Source organism: Amblyomma mixtum, chromosome 8 (assembly GCF_055824585.1).
Source record: "Amblyomma mixtum isolate Tamu chromosome 8, ASM5582458v1, whole genome shotgun sequence".
In the NCBI taxonomy this organism is placed as follows: Eukaryota; Metazoa; Arthropoda; class Arachnida; order Ixodida; family Ixodidae; genus Amblyomma; species Amblyomma mixtum.
The window spans coordinates 44259859-44285636 of NC_143019.1; the positions used below are offsets into that span (position 1 = coordinate 44259859).

Below are 25778 nucleotides of genomic sequence, written 5' to 3' on the forward strand. Positions count from 1 at the left end.
GCTAGTGTTGGTGATGGGCGATGTGCTGAACCAGCGCGTTTACTACCTTACCCTCCGGTAATGAAAACAGCTTCAGGAGGGAAAAACAGCAGAGATGAGGAGCGGCAGCGGCCGAACGTTGGTGAAGGTAATGGAGCGTCAATCTCTTTCGCTCTCTCTCTCTCTCTCTCTCTCTGCCAGCGAGAGGAAGGAAGAACGCATTAATAACGGGAGGGGGAGAGGAACCGGGCTCGTTTGTTTGCACAGGAGGCCTGGTCATGGCGCCATCCCGAGTAGTAGGGTGCGAAGGCCGACCGGGCCGTTTCGATTTGGCTCTCGCTTTTGCTTTCGCTTCGGTTTTTGCTTCGTCTTTCCGGCGAGAGAGGGCGCTCGCCTCATCGTCGGCTCTTTCCTTCCATTTGGCGGACGCGCTTTCCCAAAGTGCGACAATTGTCGCTCTTGGTCTGGCCGCCTCGGTTTCCTGGGTGATGGTGGTTTGACGGCCTGCTTTGTTCCCGCCTCCTTTCCATGTCTTCTTGTTTTGTTTTTCTCTCGACATCTCCTTTTCTTTTGCACTGCCTTTGGCGATTCCTTTCGAGCATCTTTGTTTCGCGACGATCGTCGCTTCGTCGAGCGCGGCGCCTCGCAGGCGCCGTGAGCGAGTGATTGATTCGTTCTAGCAGAATCGGAAATATTGGCAAAAGTTGCTGCTGGCTGCCCCACCACAGCGGCGAATCGTTTCGAACTACTGAAGGGCGCGAGGCACGGAATGAACGGAAGCAGTTGAGGCCGCTGCGACGCTCAACCCTTAATCTTACTAAACGTAACCGTGAAGACGCCCCTGTACGAGTTGGGCGTTATTATTTTCGGCCGACGGAACGACCGCCATCCGAGGGCGATTCGTTTGGAGGCCCGTCTTTACGACGTCCCTTGTGCTGGCTGCCCAGAAAACGGCCGTAAAAAAAAAAAAAAAAGCATCCCACAAAGACTCTACACGACGATTTCCCTGACGAGGAATTTTTTTTCGTTGTTGTGACAGCTCAGCGCTTTGAATCCTTTTGTTGCGGAAAAACCTACGCGGTTGCGTAGTAGTGCCTTGGCTGCGGCGCGCTTTACGAGTCTTTTGCTGCCTTTTGTTTGTGGCCGTCGTTTTTACGGAGAGATACCGCGCGTATTTCGCTCGTAGTGTGTTGCACGAACGGGCGCCGTACACAAGAGGACACCGGAAGACGACGAGTGCGTGACGTTGATTGCTATATATACAGGGAGATGTAGCTGCTACGGGCGGAGGGAGGACGTCGCGGCTCTCGTGCGTGTTTCTGCCGTGTGCTGGCTCGGAAAGTTTTGTCGTACGTACGCCACCTGTGTGTGCGTCTGCCCGTTGTTGCATGTCTGCCTCCTTTCGGGGTCGCGTGTGAGCGCGCGCACATAGGCGCACGTACACCGGCTTCAGGCTGCTGCTCTTGTTATGAGCGTGGGCGCCGGCGCAGTTATAACGGTCGTGGCGGTTGCTGCTGCGCTGTCCGTGGGCGTCCCGCACTTTCTCTTCTGGTCCGTCGCGTTCGCTCGCGAGTCTACACAATTCATGCGGGCGGCGTCTCGTCACACGCGAAAGCGGGAGCAGCAGCGCGGCTGCGCGCACTGTTTGTCACCGGGTGGTTCGACCTTCGCCGCCGAAGCGGATAAGGGCCCCCGGAATGCGCGCGCGCGATATATTTCACCGTCCCGCTTCCGAAGGCTGGACGCTGTCCCAGCTTCGCTCTGCTCGCGTGCTGGTGTAGTGTATGCGTGCGTCTCTCGACAATTCGAACGTGCCTTCTGTCCCGTGCAGGTCGGGCGTGGTGAACCGCCTCTCTCGCGAGGCCTTCCTTTGTGACGAACTTCGTTCTCGACGGGCGATTTATGGGCGTGTTGTTGGGGGAGCGTGTATCCGGCTTCGTCCGTTCTCAGGGCCGGTACGCGTTGCGTTTACAGCGACAGCTGTTAAAGGGCGCGTTGGCCGGTTCTGCGGTGTTGTCGTAACGTCGCGCCGTGATTATTGGTTAGCGTGCGGCGACGTCACGAGGGGCGGCACGGTGACGTCACGGGTGCTCTTTTAACCTTTTGTTTGGCGCATTATTACAGCCTTCCACTCGCCCAAGCTTCCACACTGGCAATTCCTCATATGTGGGCATGTATCTAGAAGCTGGGCGACAGATTAGGGGTACTTGCGCTGGAAGGATCTCCAGTGCTGTCGCATTGTACTCATAGGGGAAGGTTAAGCGTTATGTGATGGTTAAAGAAAGCACAGTGTCCGTGTCTGCAAAGTGAAACGGCAAGAGGATCCATGGACGCTGAAGGAACCCATTTACGTTGTCTTCCCAACAGCGGAGTGGAGGTAGGCTTCAAGGTATGCGAGAGGGTTACTGTGCCTACAACTATTGGCGGGGCTTCAAAGCCTAGTGGAGTGTTTTCGAAAGTTGCCTGTTGGGGGCTGCAACGTTTTCGTCGTGCGAAGTGGTCGGTCCTTGCTAAGTGACCCGGTTTGAAACCACGGCTCACTCTCTTGTAGCTGGGTACGATTCGCGCCGCGCTCGTCATACCGCACCACAGCGGTGGCGATGACGTTAGGCTGGCCACTATTCTCTCTGCGCTTGCTTTCGTCCTCTCCCCGGGAGGTCCCCGGGAGGTTCCTCGATGCGGCGAGGGCAGGAGATTCTCTCGCGGGCGTTGACGTGGCGCTTTGCCTCTGCTGCGCGCGCCACACAATCGCCGGTGGCCGCCGCTGTAGATGAAGCACGCTAGAGAAGAACAAGCAGAGGAGCGAGAATTGAGAAGAGAGTGAAGGGGTGAGATGGATGCTGAAGGCGTCGTCGTCTCGCACGCGAGGAGCGAGCGGGCACAACGATGAGCGTACCGCGAGCGACCGTCCGCGGATCCTCGCCAAAAGAAAGGACGGGTGGCGTCGGCCCCCTGGCGAGGGGATCAGGCGAGCAAATTCGTGTCGCGGGCTGGGGGTCGAGAAAGGGCTTGCTCGAGGGGATAGACCGGCGTGCCTTCTTGATGCTACTTCTCCTCCTCCGACGGCATCGTCGTCTACGACGGCATGTGCGGGATGGGCGCTTGTCAATTGTTGGACGTCCCCGCAAACGAGGACAAACTGGGAGCGGTGGTGCGCCCCTCTTTCGCCTTCGTCGCGATGGCGCGATATTAATGGGGCCCTGGTCGAGAGAGAGAGGAGAAACGGGTGTCGTTCCCACTGCCGCGCGGCTTTCTCCCCCCTCCCTTGCTTCTCTTGTGTTCTTGGCTCCGCCGCCGCTGCGATGACATGTCCGCCCGCAACGCGTGCTTTTTCGGTGGGCGTTGTTGTCGCGGTCTCTTCACGGCGCGCTGGTGGCCTGGTTGCGGGCAGAGACCTTGGGAGCTCGCCCGTATCTTTCTTTCCCTCTCGCGTTGTTCTGCCATTTTCTCGTCACGTCGCGCGACCGAGTGTGGTTGGAGCCCGAAGGAAGACGAACTTGGGATGGCGTCGATAGGACTCGCGAATAGCCTCGCGATGAAAGGATGCCGCGAACAAGTTGACGGAATCGTTATCGCGATGTGGCGTCGCGTCGGGCAATCGACGGGAGGGCCGGAGGGCCGACTGCGGAGGCGCGGGTGTAGTCTCCCGAGATGTCCTGTGGCGCTCTCCCTGGCTGCTTCTCGCGAAGTGTTAGCCATGTAGTAGATTTAAAATGCGCTTTCAGCGCATGCGCCGTCTCGAAGCAATTGACAATTGACAGTTCACAAGCGCTTGTCCTTTGTGTCTGACTCGCTGTCATGAGTTTGTGCTTTGTCATGTCTATTTAAAGGTTCGGTTCACTCAGGAAAGCTTTGAGGTCACTGCGGCGACCCACATTGGAGCAGTGCGAAAGCAAAACGTCCACATACCATATCGACGTCCAGGTCTGTTCTGACGTCCGTGACTATTTTGACGTCTAACTGTATTTTTTCGCCTCTAAAACGAATTTTTTTACCATCCAGCATTTTATCGCACACTATCTGTTGCAATCACAGTTTCGTATATCTATCTTCAGAGAGCGACGTCATCGTGCAGACACTTTTCGCTGACGCGACAGAGCTTTCGCATTAATAAGCTTAGGAAGAACTACTGGAATAGCTACTGTATCTCAGTGAAACGATGCGAAGGTCCGTCTTTCTCGAAATTCTCGCTCGTGGCGCGGTCGTTTCGCGATCGACGCTCGTTGTTTTCCGACGCATGCGGGCGTCACTTTTCCCTTTAGTCAAGGCTGCGAACATTTCTTCACCCGTTGCAGCAGCCGTCGTCTCCCTGGCACCCGCCCCGGCAGCAGAGTCGGGGAAAGCACGCGCTGCGCAGCATGCACAACAAGCCGTGACCTCGTTCGAAGAGTCCTCTTCTGTTTTTTATATACATTTTTGTTTTCCCGTAACCTGAGCACGCGTCGACCTCGCAGGCTGTATGTGGACGGAGCCCCAGAAGGATTCTGCCGATTCGAGGGGAATCCGTCCCTGCCCGAAACTATGCCTTACGATTAAGGCGTCGTCGCCTGGTCTGCGGTCTGCTTAGCGCGACGTCGACACCTCGCCTTGAAACGGCGCGAGCGCTTTAACGGGCTCGACGAAACGGTTTGGAAGCTCTGCTGTGCGCCGTCGGTGACGTCGTAGCTGGCCCCGCGGTGTGGATGCCGTGTATTCGCGGGTTTAATCCGCCGGTGACAACTCATGGCGTGCAGACTAGACCAGCTGGGCTCGTTCTCGGGCCACCTTTCTATAATTGCGTCCTGCTTGCTTTAGTGTATTACTTCAGAACCTTCTATACTCGTGCGTACAGAGGGCGAAACGTTTGTCTAGAACACGTTCCGGTCGGCGTGTCTCGGGCTGAGTACGCGATATCAGCTGCGGAACAGCTGACCGGGGCGGCGGTCAGACCTGTGACGCAGCGGACGGTGCTAAGAATCATTGGCTCCGGACAGGCCGCCATTGGAAACTGCGGGAATACGGTGGCCGCAACTGGCGAAGGACAGGGTTAATTGGAGAGACACGGGAGAGGTCTTTGCCCTGCAGTGGGCGTAGACAGGCTCACGATGATGATGATTATGGTCTGGATGTAAGCGTGTGCAGTTGATGGGATTTCACCGTCATTTCTCGCCTTCCTGGTCCAAGCGGCTTTGGGAGCTGTGGAGCACACACTTCGGTCGTTTCAGATATGTAATTACCCTCGCTGTATGTGTGTCTCACTGGTATGCTACTTCGTGGCGGCTTGGGCGTCGCGCGAGGCTGGTGAGGATGGCGAGTTTTGTCGGCACAGCTCGTAGCCTTTGCGAATAAAGAACAAAGATGACATCGCAGTCTGGGAGCTTTTATTTTTATTTTTTTGCTTCAGAAGAAGCGAGGATATTGAAGAACAGGTGCGTGTTCCAGCACGCTCTCTCCGTGAGCGACGGATCTGGCAAACAAGACGAGAAAAAAAATATTCCCGTCGTTAGATGTCCATGCATCGATACAATACAGCTGCAGAGCGAGATATCGCGCTACCGGCGGCTCGTAACACTTCAGCGGCTTGCGTGAATAATTCAGGACCAGACACGTCCTTGCGGCGCTTTATTAGGGGCCTAACCGCCTGCGCCATTGTTGCCTGCATGGGTTGTGCACGCGCCCGCTGTGCGGCGGCGCTGCCTCCGCAGCCGGGGCGCGAGATAGGCGTTCGCGTTTCCTTCAGAGCGCGGCGTATGCTGATGAGGCGAAGAAGATACACCGCCACCACCACTACTACTACAGCTACTACCTCGTTATATAGAAATAATTTATATAACGAAGAAATGACGATTCCCCTTGGAAGCTCGGTCAACACGGGCTATAACGAAGCTACGGCTATAACGAAGCTACGGCTATAACGAAGGAACGGCTATAACGAAGCTACGGCTAGAACGAAGTAATCGCTGTACCCCTTCAACTTCGTTATAACGAGATTCAGCACTACTACGTGGCAGGGCCGGAGCTTTCTTCCTGGGCCCAGTCGAGCGCGATCCTTCGCGCATCGTTACGATTGCGAGTAATGTGCCATAAGTGGTGCAATCCTCCTTTGATTACGTTTTTTGGCTGGCAGCAGGCCACGCCGCTGATGCTGAGTGGTGGCCGTATGCATGTACGCCACGTGCTTGCGCATCTGTGTTGCAGTGGCGCTTCTTATTTCAAGTGAAGCCGGTGGTAACGAGAGGTTTCGGGCGGTTTCATCGTCGGTTGGCGTTAATAAGCCGGCGACAGCGCGGCTCGCATTGTGCATGATGTGCTGTGTGGTATTATGCAACCTGAACTTTTAGTTCAGGTTGCAAGCGCCTTCTGTGGAGACCGTTCCCGTAAGCGAACTTAAATGAACTCGGCATGCGCGAAGAGCCCAACACCTCAAAGAAAGAAAGAAAGAAAGAAAGAAAGAAAGAAAGAAAGAAAGAAAGAAAGAAAGAAAGAAAGAAAGAAAGAAACTGCCTGTGTTTATCAATCACTGCAGGCCTCCCCCTGCTTCCCTGCCAAGCTGCTTGCGCCATGTGTTTTCAAACGCGAACTCACTCCATTTTTCGAGCTTTGACGTTAAACGGTTTGCCTCCCCCCCCCCCCCCCCCACACACACACACACGCACGCCGAGAACAATAACCTTGACGAAAGAAAAACGACCGGCGTTTCAAAGCGCTATGCCGACGGTAGTAATGCCCGCGAAAGAGGCTTCGTCGTGTTATTTCGAAACATTTCAAATATGTAATTCAAGCTTTCCTTTTATTTTCTCCATGTAATTGCCTCTTTCTTCCTGTACGGTCGTGTTTGCACGCTATGTGCCGGCACGATTTTGTTCGGGGCCACCACTTTTCTTGGGGTCGGTATTACTTGTACTACATGTGTTGCTACATTACTTGTACGACACTGGTGAAAGCGAGATGCTTTTGACGCGCTTAGAACATGACCTTACTTTGAGAAAATGCGTGCCAGCTGTCGTCGGTTCAGACTCAGCACGGCCTATTGTACTCATGTGAACGTGAAAAAAAAAAAAGTCTTTCTTTTTATGTTACCTGATCCCGTTGTATTTGGGGACCCGCGTGTGCCCGTGATGCATGGGAGGTTATAGTTGCACCGTAATCCTTATTGACGAGTGGAGAAAGTTGTCCTACCCGCTTTCGATTAGTGTTAGCACCTATTGCATTCGTTCAAACGTGTACCGACTGACCGTGACACTGGTTCCGAAATGTTCCTTTTATATCGACAAGCCTTTTATATCGACCACTAAGTATAAATAGCAGCTTCTTCAACGTGTTGAGCGAACCACCGGCCTGTGTCTTCACAATGGGCGGTGACATTTCCATATCATTTAATTGACTCCTAGTAGGTGTTGTACCGTTATACGCGTTATATCCGTGATTCAAAGGGTCGGTTTTTCGACAAGCGGCGATTGATTTCGTTAATCTAGTAGCAGGTCGCGGACATAAGATTATGAGGCGTCGTTCTAGGGGGTGACATTCTCTCAGGGCTTGTTCCGAAGCGGCTTTCACGACTCTTCTCAAAATTTCGTGCTTCTAAGAAATTCATTCGGCAGAACTCGATAAACCGAACTTTATTTGCGTCGTCCTATCTGTAGAACCTGCCACTGAGCGCGTAGTGTTTCGGCGTGTTGCAGCGCTACCTGCATCATGTCACACATTTTCCGCCAACCGTGGAAGACAGCGCGCTGGAAACCCGCGCTCGCGACTTATTGACGCGTGGGCACTACACGATACATTTTCAAAAAGTTGCAATCGATTGCACTCGTTTCTCTCTGGCGGCTGGCTGACGCGCTTGGTTCCTCCAGCAGTCCAAAGACGACACGGCGCTTTCTTGGGAGGTGGCGCCATCTGCCGGCTTGTTTCTGCACTGAGCGCGCGCTGAGCTTCTCGGCGGAGAAAGCGCACGGCGCTGGCTTCCCACGCGTTCGCGACCCGGGCGGCTGTTCGTAAAGTTTGCCCCCCCATCCCCTCTATGTATTCAAGGCGGGCGCTAGGGGACGTGACCGGAATGAGCTCATCACGTTTTCTTCCGGCATTTTTTTTTGGTTAGCTGAAGCGCTGATATTAGCTGCGCTCGACTGCCTCAAATGGCTTCGCTTGGCGAATACGTCGCGACGTCCCACCTAACGTCCTGAAGATGCGTCGAATTGTTAAGTGAACGGTGTTTAGCCTGCCTTTGTGTTCAGGGATCAGTTGTATTATTATTATTATTATTATTATTATTATTATTATTATTATTATTATTATTATTATTCGCAATTTGATATCTTAACCTGAAAGAGGTTCGGTAAAAAAAAAAAAAAGCCTAGTCGCCGGTAAGGCATACTCTTAATAGAAACATACGCACTCCAGCAGTTCCCGACACTGAATACTTAGGTATAAGTGTTTATTGCGGCGTTAACTTCCTAGTTCCTAGTGTTAGGACCGACTTTGAATATGCGCTGGTAGCAACTTGTAGGATACGTACAGCCTTTGTCAAAAGTAACCAGGCTGCATAGTTTGCTTCCAGCTTCTATAGTGGAGCCCTTGTGGCTTTCCTAAAGATCGAAACGTGTTGGAAGGTAAGAAGACCCCCAGTCCTTACCTTTAACGACCATTTCAGCTGTAAGGGCTCCACTGTATGAGCTAGAAGCAAACCATGCAGCCTGGTTACATTTGACAAAGACTGTACAACGTTTGTCAGAAGTAGAGCCCGAGGTGTCCGCTTCTAAGTCGTATAGCGGGTCTCTTTTAGTATGTCTGGAAATCGTAGCTTTCCTTAGCAAATTAGGACGAAGAGTTACTTTTGCTTTTCAGATTAAAGATATGGAACGCGGGCGATGCATAAAGAGCCGCACAGCTCAACTCTGAAGCCAGTCACATTGGCCTCTGAACTTCTGACGAAGAATGCACTTAAACGTTCTCGCCCCAGTGCCGTTGCCCAGCAGCCAGCCCGTTCGGCGTCGCGTAGTTTGCGCTAACTCAAAGCGGCGTGATATGCTTTTTCCACCCCATCCAACCCTCTTTGTTATTTCCTTCCATTTGTTGAAAATCGCTGGGCAGTGGGTCGGGCCTCTTTTCGCGTTCAGTGGAAGAGGGGGGGTCTCTGTGTGTTGCACACTAACGCGTTCACTGGACTAATGGCCCCCTCGTCGTTTCTGTATCCGTTTCCCCAGTCTTTGTTGCTCCGGGTAGCAGGAATGGTAGGACTCGGCCCCTACCGTGTCCCGTCCCAACCGCAACAAACGCGCACATGGGACGCCGAGGAACGAGGCTAGGAGTGTTGTTACGTGTACACCGCTACCCGCGTAATCGTTCTGGTTAAGTTTACGCGCGCGTCGGCCGCGAGCCGCTTTTGCTTGCTGGCGCGAGGGTCCCCCGTCGCTGGTTATCGTTGTTGAGCGCGCGCGCGCGGCCTTGCCGCTGCAGTGTGAGAGGTGGCTAGGAGAGGTCGCCTTTGGGAGGAGGAGGCCTCGCTCCATCTTCCCGCACCCGAGGAGCGGTTACGACTTAATGAGCGCCGCCGCGAAGCGGCCGTACAAGCCGTAACAATAAAGCAGCCCGTACGTGCGGCGGCCCGTAATAGTGCGCGCTACGGGGCTGGCTCGCTGCCGTGCTTGGATGGACGCCGGATGTCGCCCCCTCATCCCTCTCCTGTCTGGCGATCGCCCGCGCTTGGAATTTCTGTCGCGGCTCATGCTGCTGCTGGGCTTGTTTTTTTATATTTTTTTATTGCGAGAACTTTAAGAGCGTTATGGGAAGGGAAAAAAAAATCTCCCATTGGCTGCTCGGAAGCGACGTCACGGGACAGGAAGTGGTGTCACTTCCGGAAAAGGCGTCAGCAGCTTCTACCGTTTGGTAGAAGCAGCTTCTACCGTTTACGCGCTTCGTCCGTTTGTGGTTTCATGTGTGTGCCTTTTAGCGCGAATTGATTAGTATGAAGCACCAACTAGCCCCCGCTCTTGCATTATTAACAGCTTCTAATGGTAGCACACTGCCGACACATAATTACATAATTTAATTTGGTGTCCCTCTGACCTTTTTTTTTTCTGTCTGCACTGCACTAGGGTGGAATTGTTTTTAGTATGCATTTTAGACAGGTGGGTTTCATCTCCACCTTATGTTTTGTGTTCCCTTCTGCGGTCGAAAGTACGCGGTGCTCTGCGACTGTTGCGCGAGCTCGGAGGTTGTTTTGCAGCAGCCAGCTGTTTTCGGTGGCATCATCGTGTTTATTTTTTTTTCTTTAGTGCCTACGGGCATAGACACCAGCTAAGTGTTCCATTCGCATTGACATCTCCCTTTCTTTCCTGCATCCTCAGTGTCCTCACATAGGAGTAACCCCGTTTCTGATGAGTGCGGAGTTTGGGACTCACTCGTTTAGTTTCGCTCCCTCGGTTGCAAGAAGGGATCATAACGTGGGAGAACCTGTCCAGGAGCGTTCTTTTCTTTTTGTGGGAGCTGGGGGAATTCGGTGTCGGCCTTTGGAGCCGTTTCGAGGTCGCTCTGACAACTCCGTCCTTGGCGCGGCAGCTATTCTCACTCGCACTGGCCTCTCTTCCACTGCCTATACTACACCGTTCCGTGCGTGCGCGCTCGCTCGAGAAGCGCGCGCGATGCCCGGAATAGCGTGCCGCCGCGTCGGTGGCACGCGTCAATAGCCGGCGACTTCTCTTTTTTGTTTACTTTTTTTTTTCGCTCGCGGAGGCCTACTTATCTCCTCCTCTGCTTCGTATTCTTCACGCCGGTTACGCAAGGGAGCGGCTAGAGGCAGGACTCGCCCTGCACGGGCGACCTCGAGGCTGACAGGCCGGCGGCGTTCACGAAGCGACCATCAAGCTCGGCGAGAGCGTGTGGAAGGTCAAGACAGCGCCCTTGGTTGAGCGAAAGGGATGATTCCTGTTCGCGGAGCAAAGAAAAGCAAAAAACAAAAAACAAAAAAGAGCGTAGTGGCTCCGGCGGAGCGAATCCTGCGTAATAGACGGATCCCACCGCGCATGCGCGCCACTTCTGAGGCGGCCTTCATGCCTACCACTCATCTCATTGGCGGGCTCGCGAGCATGTGACCGCGTTTGAGACTAGGGCGGCATCTAGGCTCGTTTTGCTTTGTGACCCATGGTTCTACCGGTCGCCATTGTTCTGGGCGCATTTGCATTGCGAGTTTATCAGTCAGTAGGTCTCGGGTACATTACATTGCATAATGAGAGGATAAGTCATCGCACACTATTAGTTTTGTTCGGATAAAAATTTAACTGAACATGTCTTCTTATGTAAACATTTGAAGATATTATCACTTGCCTTTTTGCACGCATTCATTAACACTTACTATTCTATGCGTTGGCCTTTGGGTTTTGCGGAGGCAGCATTTGCGGTTCAGGTACGGTTTCCGCGCGCAAAAAAAAACTGTAACGGGGACCTTCGGACCATTCTTCACTATTTATTCTGCGGACTATCATTTCATACTCCTTTAGAAGGAGCTTTTACGTACAGGAGCCAGTGCTAGCATAAGCACCATCGCAAGCGGCACTGCTCTAAAGTTTTTCTCCCGAAGTCTGTCCTGAATCATTAGTCGTTAGTATCCAAAGCATGCTGCATGTTTTAGCCGGAGATGTATATGAGAGAGGGACGGTGGTTTTTGGGCGGATTTGTATTTTCCTGTGTTCTTTTTTTTAAATCATACTTTAGATGTTCTCTTTAGCGATAAATTCGACAGAATTGAGTCTATTTTGCAGTTCTACACCTTCCTGATGAACCGTCTCAGCAGCGAGCTTTGTCACTCGCGTTGAAGCGTTCACTATCTCGGACCTTTGAGCGCGCTAATTCGCCTAGCATTCACTAAGGAGGCACCTTCAGCTGCTCCTTTATGATGAAGTGCGTGTTGACGTGTTGTGTGTAGGTGTCGGCGCTGATGTCCGGCCTTTTGTATAATACGAGTATTGTTTTTGTGTACTAAATCTGACTTCTTTTTTCTTTCTCCTCTGTTTTCGCAGATCAGGGTGAAGCTGTTGTGAGAGCCTGTGGAGCCAGGATCGAGACGGACGTGCATCTTACCAAAGCAGCATGACAGAGCTTGGAAGAAGCCAGTGAGCCAGACATGTGTAGAGAACTGTGTTAATGTGAGTGTTTCTGTGGACGCACAAGTTACACATTGAAGGGAGAGACGGAAGATAAAAAGGGAAGAGCGAAACAAGAGAAGCGAGAAGAAGACAAGGTCATGACCTCTGACCCTCCGGGATATCAAGAAGCCAGTGCTGGTGCCGGTGCAGCTTCGACCACGGGACACAAGTGCACACACACACACATGTACACGCACGTACACCCAAAACACGACAAAAAAAAAAGACAAGCTTAGGACAATTTTTTACTAAGGACTTCAACAAAGTGCAAACCCAATGTTTGTTTTTGTTTCTCTCTCTTGGTTTTGTTATTGTTGTTGTTGGCGTTTTCCTTTTTTTTTTATTGACTGTCTTATCCAGTTTCTCTGATGTCTCATCTCTCTCTCTCTTGTCTTGAACGTTGACGTGAGGCTTGTTTTTTTATCTACCTTCCATTCTGCCTTCTCTCCTCTTGCTTTTTCGTGTATGCGAAAATGATGATGATGAGGGTGGTGATGACGACGACGCCATGAAGTGAGCGAGCCTTTCTGGAGCGTGGCGAGCAGGACGGAGGAGAAGGAAAGGTCCACAAAGTGTGTGTGCGTGACGCTGAGATACGGGAGGAGTCGAGTTTGGAGACAGCGAAGCTGCCGAGAAGAGTGTGGAGAGAGTTGCTTCGGGTGTCCCGGTCACGACAACGCCGGACGCGAGGAGAGTTGCTGTTCCTGCCCCGGGCCACGGCGAGGAACCCGTCAAGGTGTCCGCCCGTGGCCTTTTGGCGGAGGTCTGCTCTGGGTGCAGACTGGAGTCCACTAGATGGATGCGAGAAGTCATTGGGGTCGATGCGAGAGAGTCTCGTCACTAGGACGCACTAGGGAATCCCTGTTTGACCTCCCCAACCCCCTTCCACCCTTACTTTCTTTTCCCTCAGCGGCCCCACCCCAGCGTAGTTTATGGCCTTCTCCCAGTACCTATGTTGCCTTCACGGACTCTGTTGTAGGCTCGTTAGGCTAAACTTGGTTCATTGTGGAGACCCCGTCACGGGGCTCTGAAGCCGCCTCTACGGGCCGTTACTCTGGGCCGCCTGGCTGGCTGGTACCGTTCGCCGCCACAGTGGTCCGAGAAAACAAAAAAAAAAAAGTGAGTCGCCTTAGGAAGTGTGTAGACGCTGTTCGTTCTTTGACCATGTCTATTTTTCTGTTGGTTCGTTTTGTGACGTCAGTGACAAAAAAAAAAGCCTTTTTCCGCAGTGTGACGGATGCTTGGCCTTTCAGCCCCACTTCCCTAGCGGAGTGGGGTACCACTTTTTTGCTCTTGGAAAGAGTTCGACTTCAAGCTGTACCTTTTCTTGCCTTCGAAACTCAGGATGCCTCCGTTTGCCAAGGCAAGGTTCACCGCCTGGCAGAATCCTCAAAACTAGAGGGGTTTGAAGAAAAAAAAAGAGAAAGATTGAAAGATACACTAAGGATGGAAGCAGGGAAGGACGATGATGATGATGTGTGTGAGGTTGGAAGCGACACCGTCTCTGTTGCCAGCGTGCGGACCAAGAGTTGTGACAGCCAAGAGCTGGAAGATCATGGTCCGGAACGTGTTTAGTGTGCTTAGGTTTGTTTCGGCCAAAGAAAAGCGAGATAGAATGCGTCACGGAGCTGTAGATTCTTGCCTGATCGGTCCCTGAATGGTAATGGGGATCAAGTCCTGTGTGTCTGTCGAGTCTTTACTTTTGACTTAAAGCAAAAAAGAGCCGCTACCAAGCACAAGTTGTTTCTCGAGAAAAAAAAAAGATTGCGAGACTACCTGGTGTGGACATTAATTTTTTTGTCTATGAATATAAATACTATAAATAAATCGCTATATATACACACATGGAAGGAACAGCATGTATTATACTTCAGTATATGTGGGAAACGACCTATCCCCCATGTATTGCATCACCAGCCACTTTAACCCCCTTCCCACTCTTTTGTGAGGCATTAAATGTCTGAGAAACATGACCAGTCGTGTCTTGTCTGTTTTGTTGCCTTCACTCTTTGGGCGGGTGTGCCTAGCTCGTATGTCATACGACGGTGGATTGCACTCGGCAGTGCCCACTAGTTGCTACAACACAGCACCTGGTGCTCGAGTTCATAGCGTAAATCATGGATATTCGTTGCCTTCAACCGTTACGTGCAGCTGGAAGTGCAGGTGTGAATGGACAGGCAGGATTAGCCTTACATTGGCCTCTCGGCAATCGCTCCGCCGGAGTCACTGAGGCACACAACAAACCCAGTGCGCCTGTGAGCTCATTAGGTCTTATCAGCTTACCGAAGCATTCATTTATACTTAGTGTTACGAGACTGGTCCCGAGCAAGACAGGAACGCACGCAACCGGGCAGCTTGTACGGGCTACTGCAAGGACAGACTGCTTATTAATGGAGTTGTAGCAAAGCGTGATCCGCTTCCCCGTGGCGCCACTGCGCACGCGCTGATTGGTCGTGGCAGCTGACGGGCACGTGGCGCCATCTGTCGCCCTCGGGGCGTACTGCGAAAGCGCAGTGGCGCCTCGCGGAAGCGGCTGCGGGTAGCGGATCCCGCTGTGCTATCTCTCTAATGTGCCAAAAGCCACGTTTGTGCGTGCTCTTGCTGCCACCTTTGAGGCTGATCTCTCAAAAAAGGTTACAGGCCCAGCTTTTAGCTGCGACGGAGTCTGCCAGCCGACAAGCCAGAAAGCGTGCTGAACGAGTGAGGGTACCTGTTTCGATTTGGTGCTACGGTAAGTAGCCGCGATGTAGTCGCGCCTGTGCTGTACAATGCAGTCCAGCCACGTCATCGCTTCTGAGCGGGGGCCGTTATACGAATAACGGCACACAACAGAGGGATTGAAGGGCCGGATATGCGCTTCGCTGAAAGGAGTGTACAGACCTGACTTTCGGGTGCGTGTAAGGCATTATTATACATGGATTACCAACTGATATTCTCCTACGACCGCTGCATAATTTATAAAAATTTCTTTCTCGTGCTGTTTCGGTTTGGGCAACTGATCGATGACTGTGACCTCAAAGATTAGTGACGTCAAAGTGTGGTTAGAGGCCACTTGAGACATGAAAAAACAGCATCGCTGATTCTGCATTCATTGTCATTCCGGCTCAAGGCTGGCTTCAGCACTGTAGCGAATTAAAACGATGAAGCAGCGATTGTATCGACGTTTTTACATGCCTCGCGTGACGTATGACCACACTTTGACGTCACACACATCGTTTGGCTGTTGACGCTGCAACAGCATGACAGAAAAATTTAGTTATAAGTTATTTAGCGGTCGTAGGCGAATACTATATGGGAATTTATGCATTGTAGTATCTTGCGCATCACTGTAGAGAATAAAACATGCCACCGAAATTTAAAGTAAAATAAAGTACTTGGACTAATTGTGAAGCTATATTACAAGGACATCTATTCTTATCGAAATGGGCCCACTATCTAATATAGGTGGTAGGTAATCTTGGGAGAGCATGCTGCGCAGCTCTGTCCCCGAGCTCCAGTCCAGTTACTGCTCATCCAACTGGCCGCAGGGAAGACCTGCCCGCCAGCATCTGAAGGGGCACCCCTGCTCCGTCGGCGTAAGGGTTGGGGGAGGGAGGGGGGGGTTGCCTTTATCTGTTGGGCAATAAAAGTATTCACTACTACTACTACGGCGTCCCCATAGCCACCATGTGCATATTTGGGACGCCAAACCGTATAACCAACACAATGCACCTGGGATGACACAAATGGCGCCCTGCACTACGCGTCCCCATAGCCACCATGTGCAGATTTGGGACGCCAAACCATATAACCACCACAATGCACTTGGGATGAAACAAATGGCGCCCTGCACTACGCGTCCCCATAGCCACCATGTGCAGATTTGGGACGCCAAACCGTATAACCGCCACAATGCACTTGGTATGAAACAAATGGCGCCCTGCACTACGCGTCCCCATAGCCACCATGTGCAGATTTGGGACGCCGAACCATGCGACCACCACAATGCACTTGGGATGAAACAAATGGCGCCCTGCACTACGCGTCCCCATAGCCACCATGTGCAGATTTGGGACGCCAAACCATATAACCACCACAATGCACTTATGATGAAATAAATGCGGCGTCCTGCACTACGCGTCCCTCGTAGCCCCTGTGTGCAGATTTGGGGCGCCAAACCTTACCACAAGCACCACAACGCACTAAGGAATGTCTGCATTGTTCACATTGAAGAAAAAAGCTAAAAAGCTTGGTAGAACACTGCAACGCAAAGATAAGGCAGCGTTGTTGCTGAGAAAGGTGAGGAATGGTCGGCTGTCATTTTGCTTACGCTAATATTTTCGCTACCGATCTCGAACGGAACAAGCCATCTGGCACAACTAATATTTTTCGCTCTCATGTTGGCATAAGTAAGAATGCATTCTTAATGTCAGACATACACCCATGAGCGAAGCCTGGACCGCTCGATGCCGTTTGACTGCATCTAGGAACGCAGCAGGTGAAAATGTCACGCGATGCCATAAAGGTTGAAAGGGGAACAACCGTTTGCCTGTCACACTGATGTGCATTTTTAAAGTCATCGCAGCGTTTCGTTCGAGAACTGCAGCTGCTGCTGTCACTCTCTGTGGCGCACTGTTTCCTTGGTGTGTGATCGATGACAGCTGCAGATTGAAAAAAAAAGGAACGAAAGAAAAGATTGAAAGCCACATCGACACATTTGGAACATGTAAAAGATATCTTACGAGTGTTGGAGCTTGTTTTTGTATAATGGCTCATGATGTACAAACTGATCACGATATACGACAGCACCACTGACGAAGTTGCAGCCGCGGGCGCTCGTGTTAACAAAAAAATGGCGGGGAGACAGGACGCGGGAAAAGTGAACCTAGTGCTACAGTGAACTAGAATATTGGGCGGCATTGCATTGTTCCAGTGCACGCCTAAGAACTGGTGCCGTCAGGAGCCGCTACAAACGCGACTACACATTCTGAACGATTTGAGGCTCTCGTCTGGCTGATAACATTCATTGCCCAGGTGTTGTCGACGTAGCCTAGTTAGCTAACGCACACCATATGTGGCTTCTACAGTGCGCGGGGATGCACGTGTCTGTAAACGTATGCAAGTGGTGCGGAAAATCTACGGTGCGCCTGAAAAACGCTTGCTCCTCTCTCTGGGTTGTGTGCTGCGGTCAACACGGGAAACTTCGGCACAGGTTGCCTATGTGCGTGCAACAGACCCTTGCGCCTGCGTCCTGTCCCCGCTCTCTCCTCTCAACGTTATTGCGCACCGAACAGCCAAGCTTCTATCGTCAAATGCACACGCTCGCGGCGCCGCAGTCGTTGAAGTGAACACCTGAAGCCGAAGTATACTCAGCGCCAAAAGCGATACTGCGTGCGCGCAAATGACAACCGTCACTACCTTTTCGAGCTGACTGTAGTCTTGATCTTGTCAAAGTTTTCCTCTGTTGGGTTTGTCAAGGCCAAAAGCTGCCTTTGCCGAGGAAGCTGCGTAGAGGAGCCGACATAGACGCAGCGTCAGGAAGGAACCTTGCGAGGTGGTTCATGCCTAAAAAGCATCTAACTTCAGCGATGTTTCCAGGTCGGGGAAACTCCTTGATGGCCCTACCCTTTTCAGGATCTGGGCGCTCACCATTGCCGTCGAAGATCATACACTTCCCGCACTCGTTGTTAAATAACTAAAGCACCACTGACTATTATGTACAATGAAGTACTTGGGCCCAGGCAGCATTGGCCTAGGTCTTTATAAACTATGTGTCAATGACTTCTAATGCCGCTCGCGCCCTGGCGACCAAGGTCCTTTAATTGGGACTGCAGGTCATGGCAGCTGAGTAGCGCCGCCTGCCAGGCCTACCTAGAAGGGTGGGAGATGAAGGACTGAGATGGGTGGGGATTGGAAGGGCAGGTCCAGACCATGTGGAAAACGTCCGAGAACGTCGTCGCTCCACACAGGCTGCAGCCATCATTAAATACTGTGTTGAAGTGTTTCAATACTGCCGGGCACAGCACTGTATTTGTAAAAATTTTCAGAAAGAGCCGCTCGCCTGCTGTCGGGAGACCCTTACAGGACTCCGGAAAGCGACGATGACTGTCCTTATAATATGTTCTGATGTCTTTGAATGTGGGTGAGCTCGAAGTAGGCTTCCAGCCTTCCCTCTCTACAACCAGCACTCACACAACCGGCCCATACACCTCCCCACCCTCCACGCTCGCCCTAGAAATACACGGGATCGCCGATGCCATCACATACTTTGCCACCCTACTCCCTTCCCCCCAATACGTTGTCTATACAGACTCGCAGGCAGCTCTGCGTGCCTTCCATGAAAGAGCCCTCCCTTTCCCTACCCGATCGGCCTTAGATGCCGCCCTCTTAGCATTAAGCCCACGACCGGTGACCCTTCGGTGGATCCCTGGTCACATGGGCATCCCCGGCAATGAGCTGGCTCACCAGCTTGCCTGCGAAACTGTACACCGGGCGCCGGTGATCCCATGGACGAGCCCACCGACGGAGCAGGCGGTCAGGGCTTACAAACGTACTGTCGACGAATACTACGCGCAGCAAAAATTGGATTTAGCTGATTTACCACCACCGCACCCATCTTTATCGATCCGTGAAGCTCGCATTCTTCGCCGAATACAGTTCAATCTCCTACACACACCAGCCAAACTTTACCTATACCGGTACACTTCCACACCTCAGTGCCCAAACTGTCCACACACTTATGCAGACATAGAACACTGCCTTACACAGTGCCACGCAGCCTTCCAGTCCCCCGCCTATCCTTTCCCCCACCCCCACCGTGGCCCATGTGGCTCGCCTCCCTGGATCTGAGACTGCAAAGTGCCCTCGTCGCCTTGGCCCAGGATGTACTGAACGCCTAACAGAAAGGATGTTCAAATAAAAATGTCACACCACCACCATCCACAGCAAGTTTGAGTGCCCGGGGCGAGAGCGCGCGGGCCGCCTGATCGGCTAACTCATTGCCCTGGAGTCCCTGGGGGCCGGGAGCGCAGATGAGGCGTCAAGGAGCGAGCGTCTATCTTTCGTCTGTTCGCTAAGGACGCGGTTCTCGATGCTTTCCCTTGCAGCGCTCGGAAAATGTGAACGTGGAGTGGTTTTGAAAATAATGCACTCATAGCTGTCCCCTGTCCTTTCTCGCTATCGCTCCTTTCTGCACTTCTCCCTATCCTCTCGCTGTCCCTTTTATTTCCGCCGGCCGCAGCTCCGGTGCTTAAGATATCAGAAGATATCATTTGCCGCGGCAGCTCCGGTGCTTAAGATATCAGACAGAGAGCATTGGCAGCGGCCGGTGACATCTTTCACTTTCTTTTGTACTTTTGTTTCAATAAACCACTACTACTACTACTACAAGGAGGGTCCGCTTCGATGGTTGTGCTATGCCTGCTCTGCTTAGGTCACCGCCGTGCACTCGAAACCCGAATGAGCTATATGGGAGTAAAAATTGAGTACGCTGTCCTCTAGCGCGCGCTCTTTTAGGGGCACGGTATGCTGTCCAAGTTCCGCAGTAGGTTTCGACCACTGTATATACGGAATGCTTTCTTGGCGATAGAAGTAGGTTCCAGCTTCAGAGAACAGTAACTTGATGCAGTTAGGTGTGGTTTTGAGGTTAGCAAACCGGAGGTTTTGATGTTAGCAAATAAAGGAGGTTGAAACCTCGGTTAAAGTCTTCGAAACTACTAGAACGTCGCTTGTTTTGAAGAGCAAGTTTGTTTCCGTTGCCAACCGTAAGTATTTTGTATTTTTTGGGAAGGAAATCTCCTTCAGGGCTTCGGCAGCATACCCTGTCCTGTAAAGCGAGTGCGCTAGAGGACAGCTTAATAACCTTTTGCTCCTTTCGCGTTTATAGTGAGTGACTGTTTTCCTCGTGTTCAAAGACCAACGTTCAAAAGCAAGACACAGACGGTAGCGTCGTGTACAGTTTCCTGATCGTAATGCTTTGATTCCCAGCCTTTACTTGTCGCTAGGTAGAAAAGTGATTCCTCCTACCTCGCCCGAACAAACTCCCACACACACAAGAAAAAAAGTCTTGATCGCTACATGTCTTTGACCTCGTCTCATGCCGTCAAGCTTTCTTTTGCGTTCCTCCTGCGCAAATACTGTGACGCAAAACGCGACTTTCATCCATTTTCCTCTTTCTCCCTCGACAGTCGTTCTCTCATTCATTTGCAGGCACGCGTCTAAGAACGCGCGCTGCGCGCCGGGGCGGCTCTGCAAACCTCGACTGCCTGCGTTGCGTGCATAGATGGATGTCTGTCCGGTCATACGTCTCATTTTCTCCATTTACGGCGCGGCAGCAAATCAGAACGCGTTCTCTCTCTTCCCCCCCCCCCCCTCCCCCGCCATCTTCCTTCGCCTTTTTTGCTGCCGCCTTCTTCCCTTCCAGTCCCTGAATGTTAGCGAGTGAGCAAAGCGCGCAGCAGGGCATTCGCTCCCAAAATGACTCCGCTGCCTCCGTCGAATCAGCGCTGCAGCGGTGGCGTGCTCGTCAATCGAGCTCCCGGAGCTGCCGGTCGGAAATCTCGTCGGGCAGAATAGACGAGCGGGTGCGCTGCCACATTTCGTCCCCCCCCCCCCCCCCCTCTTTTCTTTCCGCCCTCTACAGCTCTTCGTCATTCGCGAACACAGTACCCGCAGCCGCATGTGAAGACACGACGTGAAAAGATTTAAAAGACTGGAATAAAGCGGCGAGGGGAGGGGAGCGGATTTGGCCGCTATTCGGCGGCTTTTCGGGCGCCGCTTTTCAGCAGACCGGTGTTCCGAAAATGGAAGAACGACCGGGAGGAGGGTGATGACGGCGCTTTGAAAAGCCAACGGCAAACACGCATCTGTCAAAGGGAAGCCCCGGCGAGCGACACGGCGCGCTGTCCCGCAAGCAAACCACGCATTCGTTTTTATCGCCGGCCTGTCTTTGAATAGAGAGGAGCGGGGGGAAATTGCTCCAGCGGCAGAGAAGAGGCCCGAACGCACGGACGCACGCACGCACGCGCGCGGGCGCAGCCTTGCCAAGGCTGGAATGTCGCTGCTTCTTGCCGCCCGTTGCCTTTCTTCTCTTGCCACTGCGTACGTGACGTAAATTTGCGCGCTATTACGCGCGGCTGTTTGTACCCGCGTCAAGACCCATGGTCTACCTCACGCACATCGCCGAGCGTTGGCGTCGTCTGTCTGTCTGTATCCGTGCTTTCTCCTCCTTTCGGGTGATGGATGGGGAGCGGAAAATGGGCTAATTACAGCAAAGCTGCTAATGTCTCGTTTGCAATTTGAGAGCCGGTGTTTTAACCAGCTCACGTGACCACTCGTATGCCTCGAGACTACGTACCGATCAAGTGACGTACGGCGATTGTGACGTTCTCAGAATCATGAGGTTACCCTTAACGTGACCTCTCATACACCTCTGATTGGTTTTAAAATCACGATGTCATCACTCACGGCACTTTTCCTGCGCCTCTGATTAGTTCCTACAGTCCGTGATACCATCATCATAGTCATCCTGAGCCTGACAACACCCACTGCAGGGCAAAGGCCTCTCCCATATCTCTCCAATTAGCCTTGACCTTTGCCAGCTGCGACCACAGTATCCCCACAATATTCTTTATCTCATTCCACCACTGGGGAACTTCAACGTGTGCTGATATCGCACAGTACAACACGGGCCTCAGGAGGTTCGCCTCCATTCAGCCATTTAGCCTCCACTTCGGCTGCGACCGGGATAGAATCCGCGTCCTTAAAGGGTAGCTGCATCACTTTTTGAGAATTTTGCGATATTCAAGGATTCAAATCTATATAGGCTGTAGGTAAAGCATGCCAAGTTTTTTTGCACTAGCATCTCAAATAGTCACGTAATCGACGACTGAATTTTGCGCTTGTCCTCAAATCACTGGAGGAATGCGGGGAAGTTTAGTGTGACGTCACGGAAGGTATGATTTGAAATTACCGCTGCCGTCAGCCGCACTTTGCAGTGCCTTGTTGGATGCTGCCAAGCAACGTTTGGCGGGCTTTTCCTTCGGTGGTTTCGGTTTTTTTCCTTAAAAGTTAGCATTTATGCTTTGGAAATGTACCGATACCTTCCATGACGTCATCATGCGTCCCCTTACTTGGCGTTGTGCGCTGCGGAGAAGCTTGAAGGCCGTCGCGATTTTAATCGGTGATTACGTCACCATTTCAAATGTTAGCCGAAAAGGACTTCGCCTGCGTTACCTGGAAGTTGCACACATTCGACCCTTTTAAGCTCATCGCTTTCTAAAACCCATGCAGTTGCCCTTTAAGGTCAGCAGACGAGTGGCATAACCACTGAGCCACCTCGGCGGGTAGGGTTTGTATATGCCGTCTTGGCCACCACGGGCACCCGGAGTTGCAGTGTTGGTGTAACATCTTGCTGTCTTGAGAGCTGAGTATAAAATATAAACACCCGTTTAAAAAGTATAGGCAGACAAACATTTCTGTTATATCTAGACGTTTTCAAACGGTATTAGCTGCTTAGATTTTTGCTTCTCTACTTTTACTTTTTTTATGCTGGATGGCGCTGCATTCGCCAGTTATCGAAGTCCGCTCCTTTGGTGTCTAGAGGCCTCGGACGGGCGCCTTCGCCCCCACGGTCTACAGCGGCGGTCGCATTTCGACGGAGGCGAAATACTAGAGGCCAGTGCACTGCGCTGTGACACGGCGTGTTAAAGAACCCCAGGAGGTTGAAGTTATCCTGAGGCCTCCACTACGGTGTCACTCATAGCATGAGTCGCTTTGGGACATTAGTACTAAACCCCACAAAACCAAACCAATCAGCCTATAACCTTTTCTCTTTTCCCTTCAACGATGAAAAGCGAAGGCACACTTTGTTTCCCGAGTGCCTCTAATACAGTGCTCACGTAATGATCGCCACATTCATTTTGATGCTCACCTACCGGAACCTCATCGAAAATTCCCCGGCAGCCCGGCCGCGGTTGGCCCTCATATACGGAGCTCGTTTAATCGTAGATGACTCTCGTGGGCGCGCCTTATTAAGCGCATTAATAAAATGACTTCGCCGCCAGAGGGAGACGGGGGCGCGCGACGGGCGACGGTTGCGCCACGTTCCGGCAACTGCAACCAAAAGGGGCGGCCGTCATTTTTCTCCTTGTTTTTTTAATGCCCTCCAGCCGTACAGGCACGCGTCCGTAGCCTCCACGTGTCCGTGGACGTGACCTTCGGCCCGCACGTAGTACGCCGCGTCGCGAGTCGATTTGCGGGAGCAGCGTATTCCGCCCCCTTTCTGCCCCCTTGACCGACCGCCATCCACCGTGGCGCGGCGCAGTGCGGCTACGGGGTGGTGGACGCAACACGAGCCTCGCTGGTAACGCCGGGCGACCGACCGACCGACCGGACCTCCCACCCTAATACATGCTCCAGCAGCTAGAAACGCTCGGTAGCGGTCGAATGATACTCTCTTTGCGTGCTTAGAGAGAGACATTGTTACATGGAGCAGCTTTCGCAACGCCTACTGCTGCTGCCGCCTCACCTGATGAGTCGAGGTTCTCTACTTCTTTCCTGCTTTTGTTTTGTTGTTACCTCCCCACCGTGAGCGGTCCGACGTATAGAGGCAGCGCTCGGGGGCAGTGGCTATGTGGCCGCATCGCGTTATTCTGTGGTTGCATCGCACGGTGCTGACTCGCGCACACGCTGGGAGCACGAAGGCACGCACGCGTATGACAGTGGCCGCCGATCTTTGTGCTCAGTGGGCGGCATAAGGCATGATGCATAACTCATTGCGGCTCACGTGCGCATGGCCGCAATTCGCTACTCGGCACACGCTCTGACCGCAACGGCGCCCCGCTGCGCAAAGGGACGCCGTGTGTCCGTAGCTGTTCGCCACTGTTGTCGTATGCCGTTCCAGTTACGCAACTTGGAATAGAAAGTCGCGCTGTGCTTGACCTGCGGCTAGTTTCTTGACGTCAGCAGGCGCTGACACAGCCTTGAATTGGCCTGTCGGCTACAGATTGCAGCCCACCCCCCGAGTTTGCAGCCCCCCCCCCCCCCCCCCCCCTCACCCCACGGTGAGTTTGCGGGCAACCTTCCGCATGGTTTCGGCATGTTTTCAAGCCCGGGGAACGAGGCAGCCCACGATAAAGCTCGAGGATCTATTAGCCGAGCTGTGGATGTTAACTTGGACGTCGGAATGATAAGAGAAGGCCTTAATACCCATCGCGAGATCCCCTAGCATTACAGGCTATAGAAAAGCTAATATTCCCACCTCCGCATAAAGCAGGAGGTACTGTGGAGACAACTGCAAACTAAAACCCTCCCTAACCCCATTGTTCGAAGCCATGTGTACCGGGCTAGGTTTAAATCGGAGTGCAGCTATTGCGACGGCAAAACCAGCGTAAATCACATCTTCTGGGACTGCCTGACAGATCCCCTACCAGTATCGCGTCAGAGACTCGCGTACCCGGGCCCGTGGGAGATCTCGCTGCTCAGCTCCGACCTGGAAACCCAATTACAGGTAGCGACAAGAACCCAAGAGGTCGCCGCCAGTCTCCACAGACGGCCGCCTAGCAAGATGAACTTGTACCTCAAGCCGATAATGAATGTTTCCTAATCCAAATCCTTGAATTGGTGGCGCTCGTGCGTCGCTACTAGCTGCTCAGACGCAGTTTCCGCGTCAGAGCATCAGAAGGCTTCATGCGACCTGCAGTCTTCCTCTACCACCTTGCTTTCCTTCAACCGCTAAGTACATGCGCGCTGTGGTGACATTCGAACGCGCTATTCTCCCTGTTTCTAAAACCGCGAAACGGACAGTAAAACGTTCAGACAAAGGCGAATCGAAGAAAGTCAACGCTGGAGCTAAACAAAATTAAGCAAGCGGAAAACGACCAGAGAGCCAGCAGTAGAGAGCGAGGAGACATCTGCAAGACAGGCTTACACCAACGGCGGCAAACACTATTATACAGGGCGGATCCTGCCAAGCGAGCGATCGTAATTCTTTTCTCGCATCGTCGACGCTCGCTCCAGTGGACAGCCGGGAGATTCTCATTATCCTAATGTTAGTTATGAACTAATTGGCGATGTAAGCGTTCAGCGGAGGCACGCCGCATCACGGCGCATCCCCCACCGACTCCCTCCGGCCGCTTGGACACGGTGGCGACGCGTTGTTCCCGACCGCACACCATCCCCTCGGCGCCCGGCTGGGCCCCCCTATTTTTATTGGCGAGAGTGGCAGGGTGTAGACACGCATCGCTTGTCGCGGCGACATCATCTCCCCCTTCTCCAAACGAGCTAGCGTGGCTGGCCGGGGTGTCATCACCGCTCGAGGCGGACGCAGTCTCTGCCGTTGTTTACAGGTACGCGACGCGAATTCCGATTAGCGGACGCTCGAAACAGAGGTGCAGCGTGACAATGGCAGCGCCAAGCCGCACAGAATCCGAGCCGGCGATGTTGAAACGGGTATAAAGTTACTCGAAATTGCCTGGAGGGAAAAGATGGTGCTGAGGTTGCTCATCGACCGCAGGACTGCCGGGAACTGAAAACTTCGTAGTAGGTCTGGGTATAGTAATACTAGGACTAAAATGCGGATTAAGTTGTAAGCATGCCAAAAATTCTAGGCCAAAAATTTAGAAAACTGGAAAATTGTAAGGTACTGAAGCCGCCGCGGTGGCTCAGTGGTTATGGTGCTCGGCTGCTGACCCGAAAGAAGCG

General features: G+C 52.6%; 1 protein-coding gene across 2 annotated transcripts in view; it reads left to right on the forward strand.

Moving 5' to 3' along the window:
- Reph (Regulator of eph expression) overlaps positions 1–14071 on the forward strand; it is a 140020-nt gene extending 125949 nt beyond the window's left edge. For both annotated transcript variants that reach the window (XM_089557173.1, XM_089557172.1), the window contains one exon: positions 11973–14071. In XM_089557173.1, the coding sequence (XP_089413299.1) occupies positions 11973–11993 (21 nt within the window). In that variant the 3' untranslated portion in view covers positions 11994–14071. The remainder of the gene's footprint in view (positions 1–11972) is intronic.
- The last annotated feature ends 11707 nt before the right edge of the window (positions 14072–25778 follow it).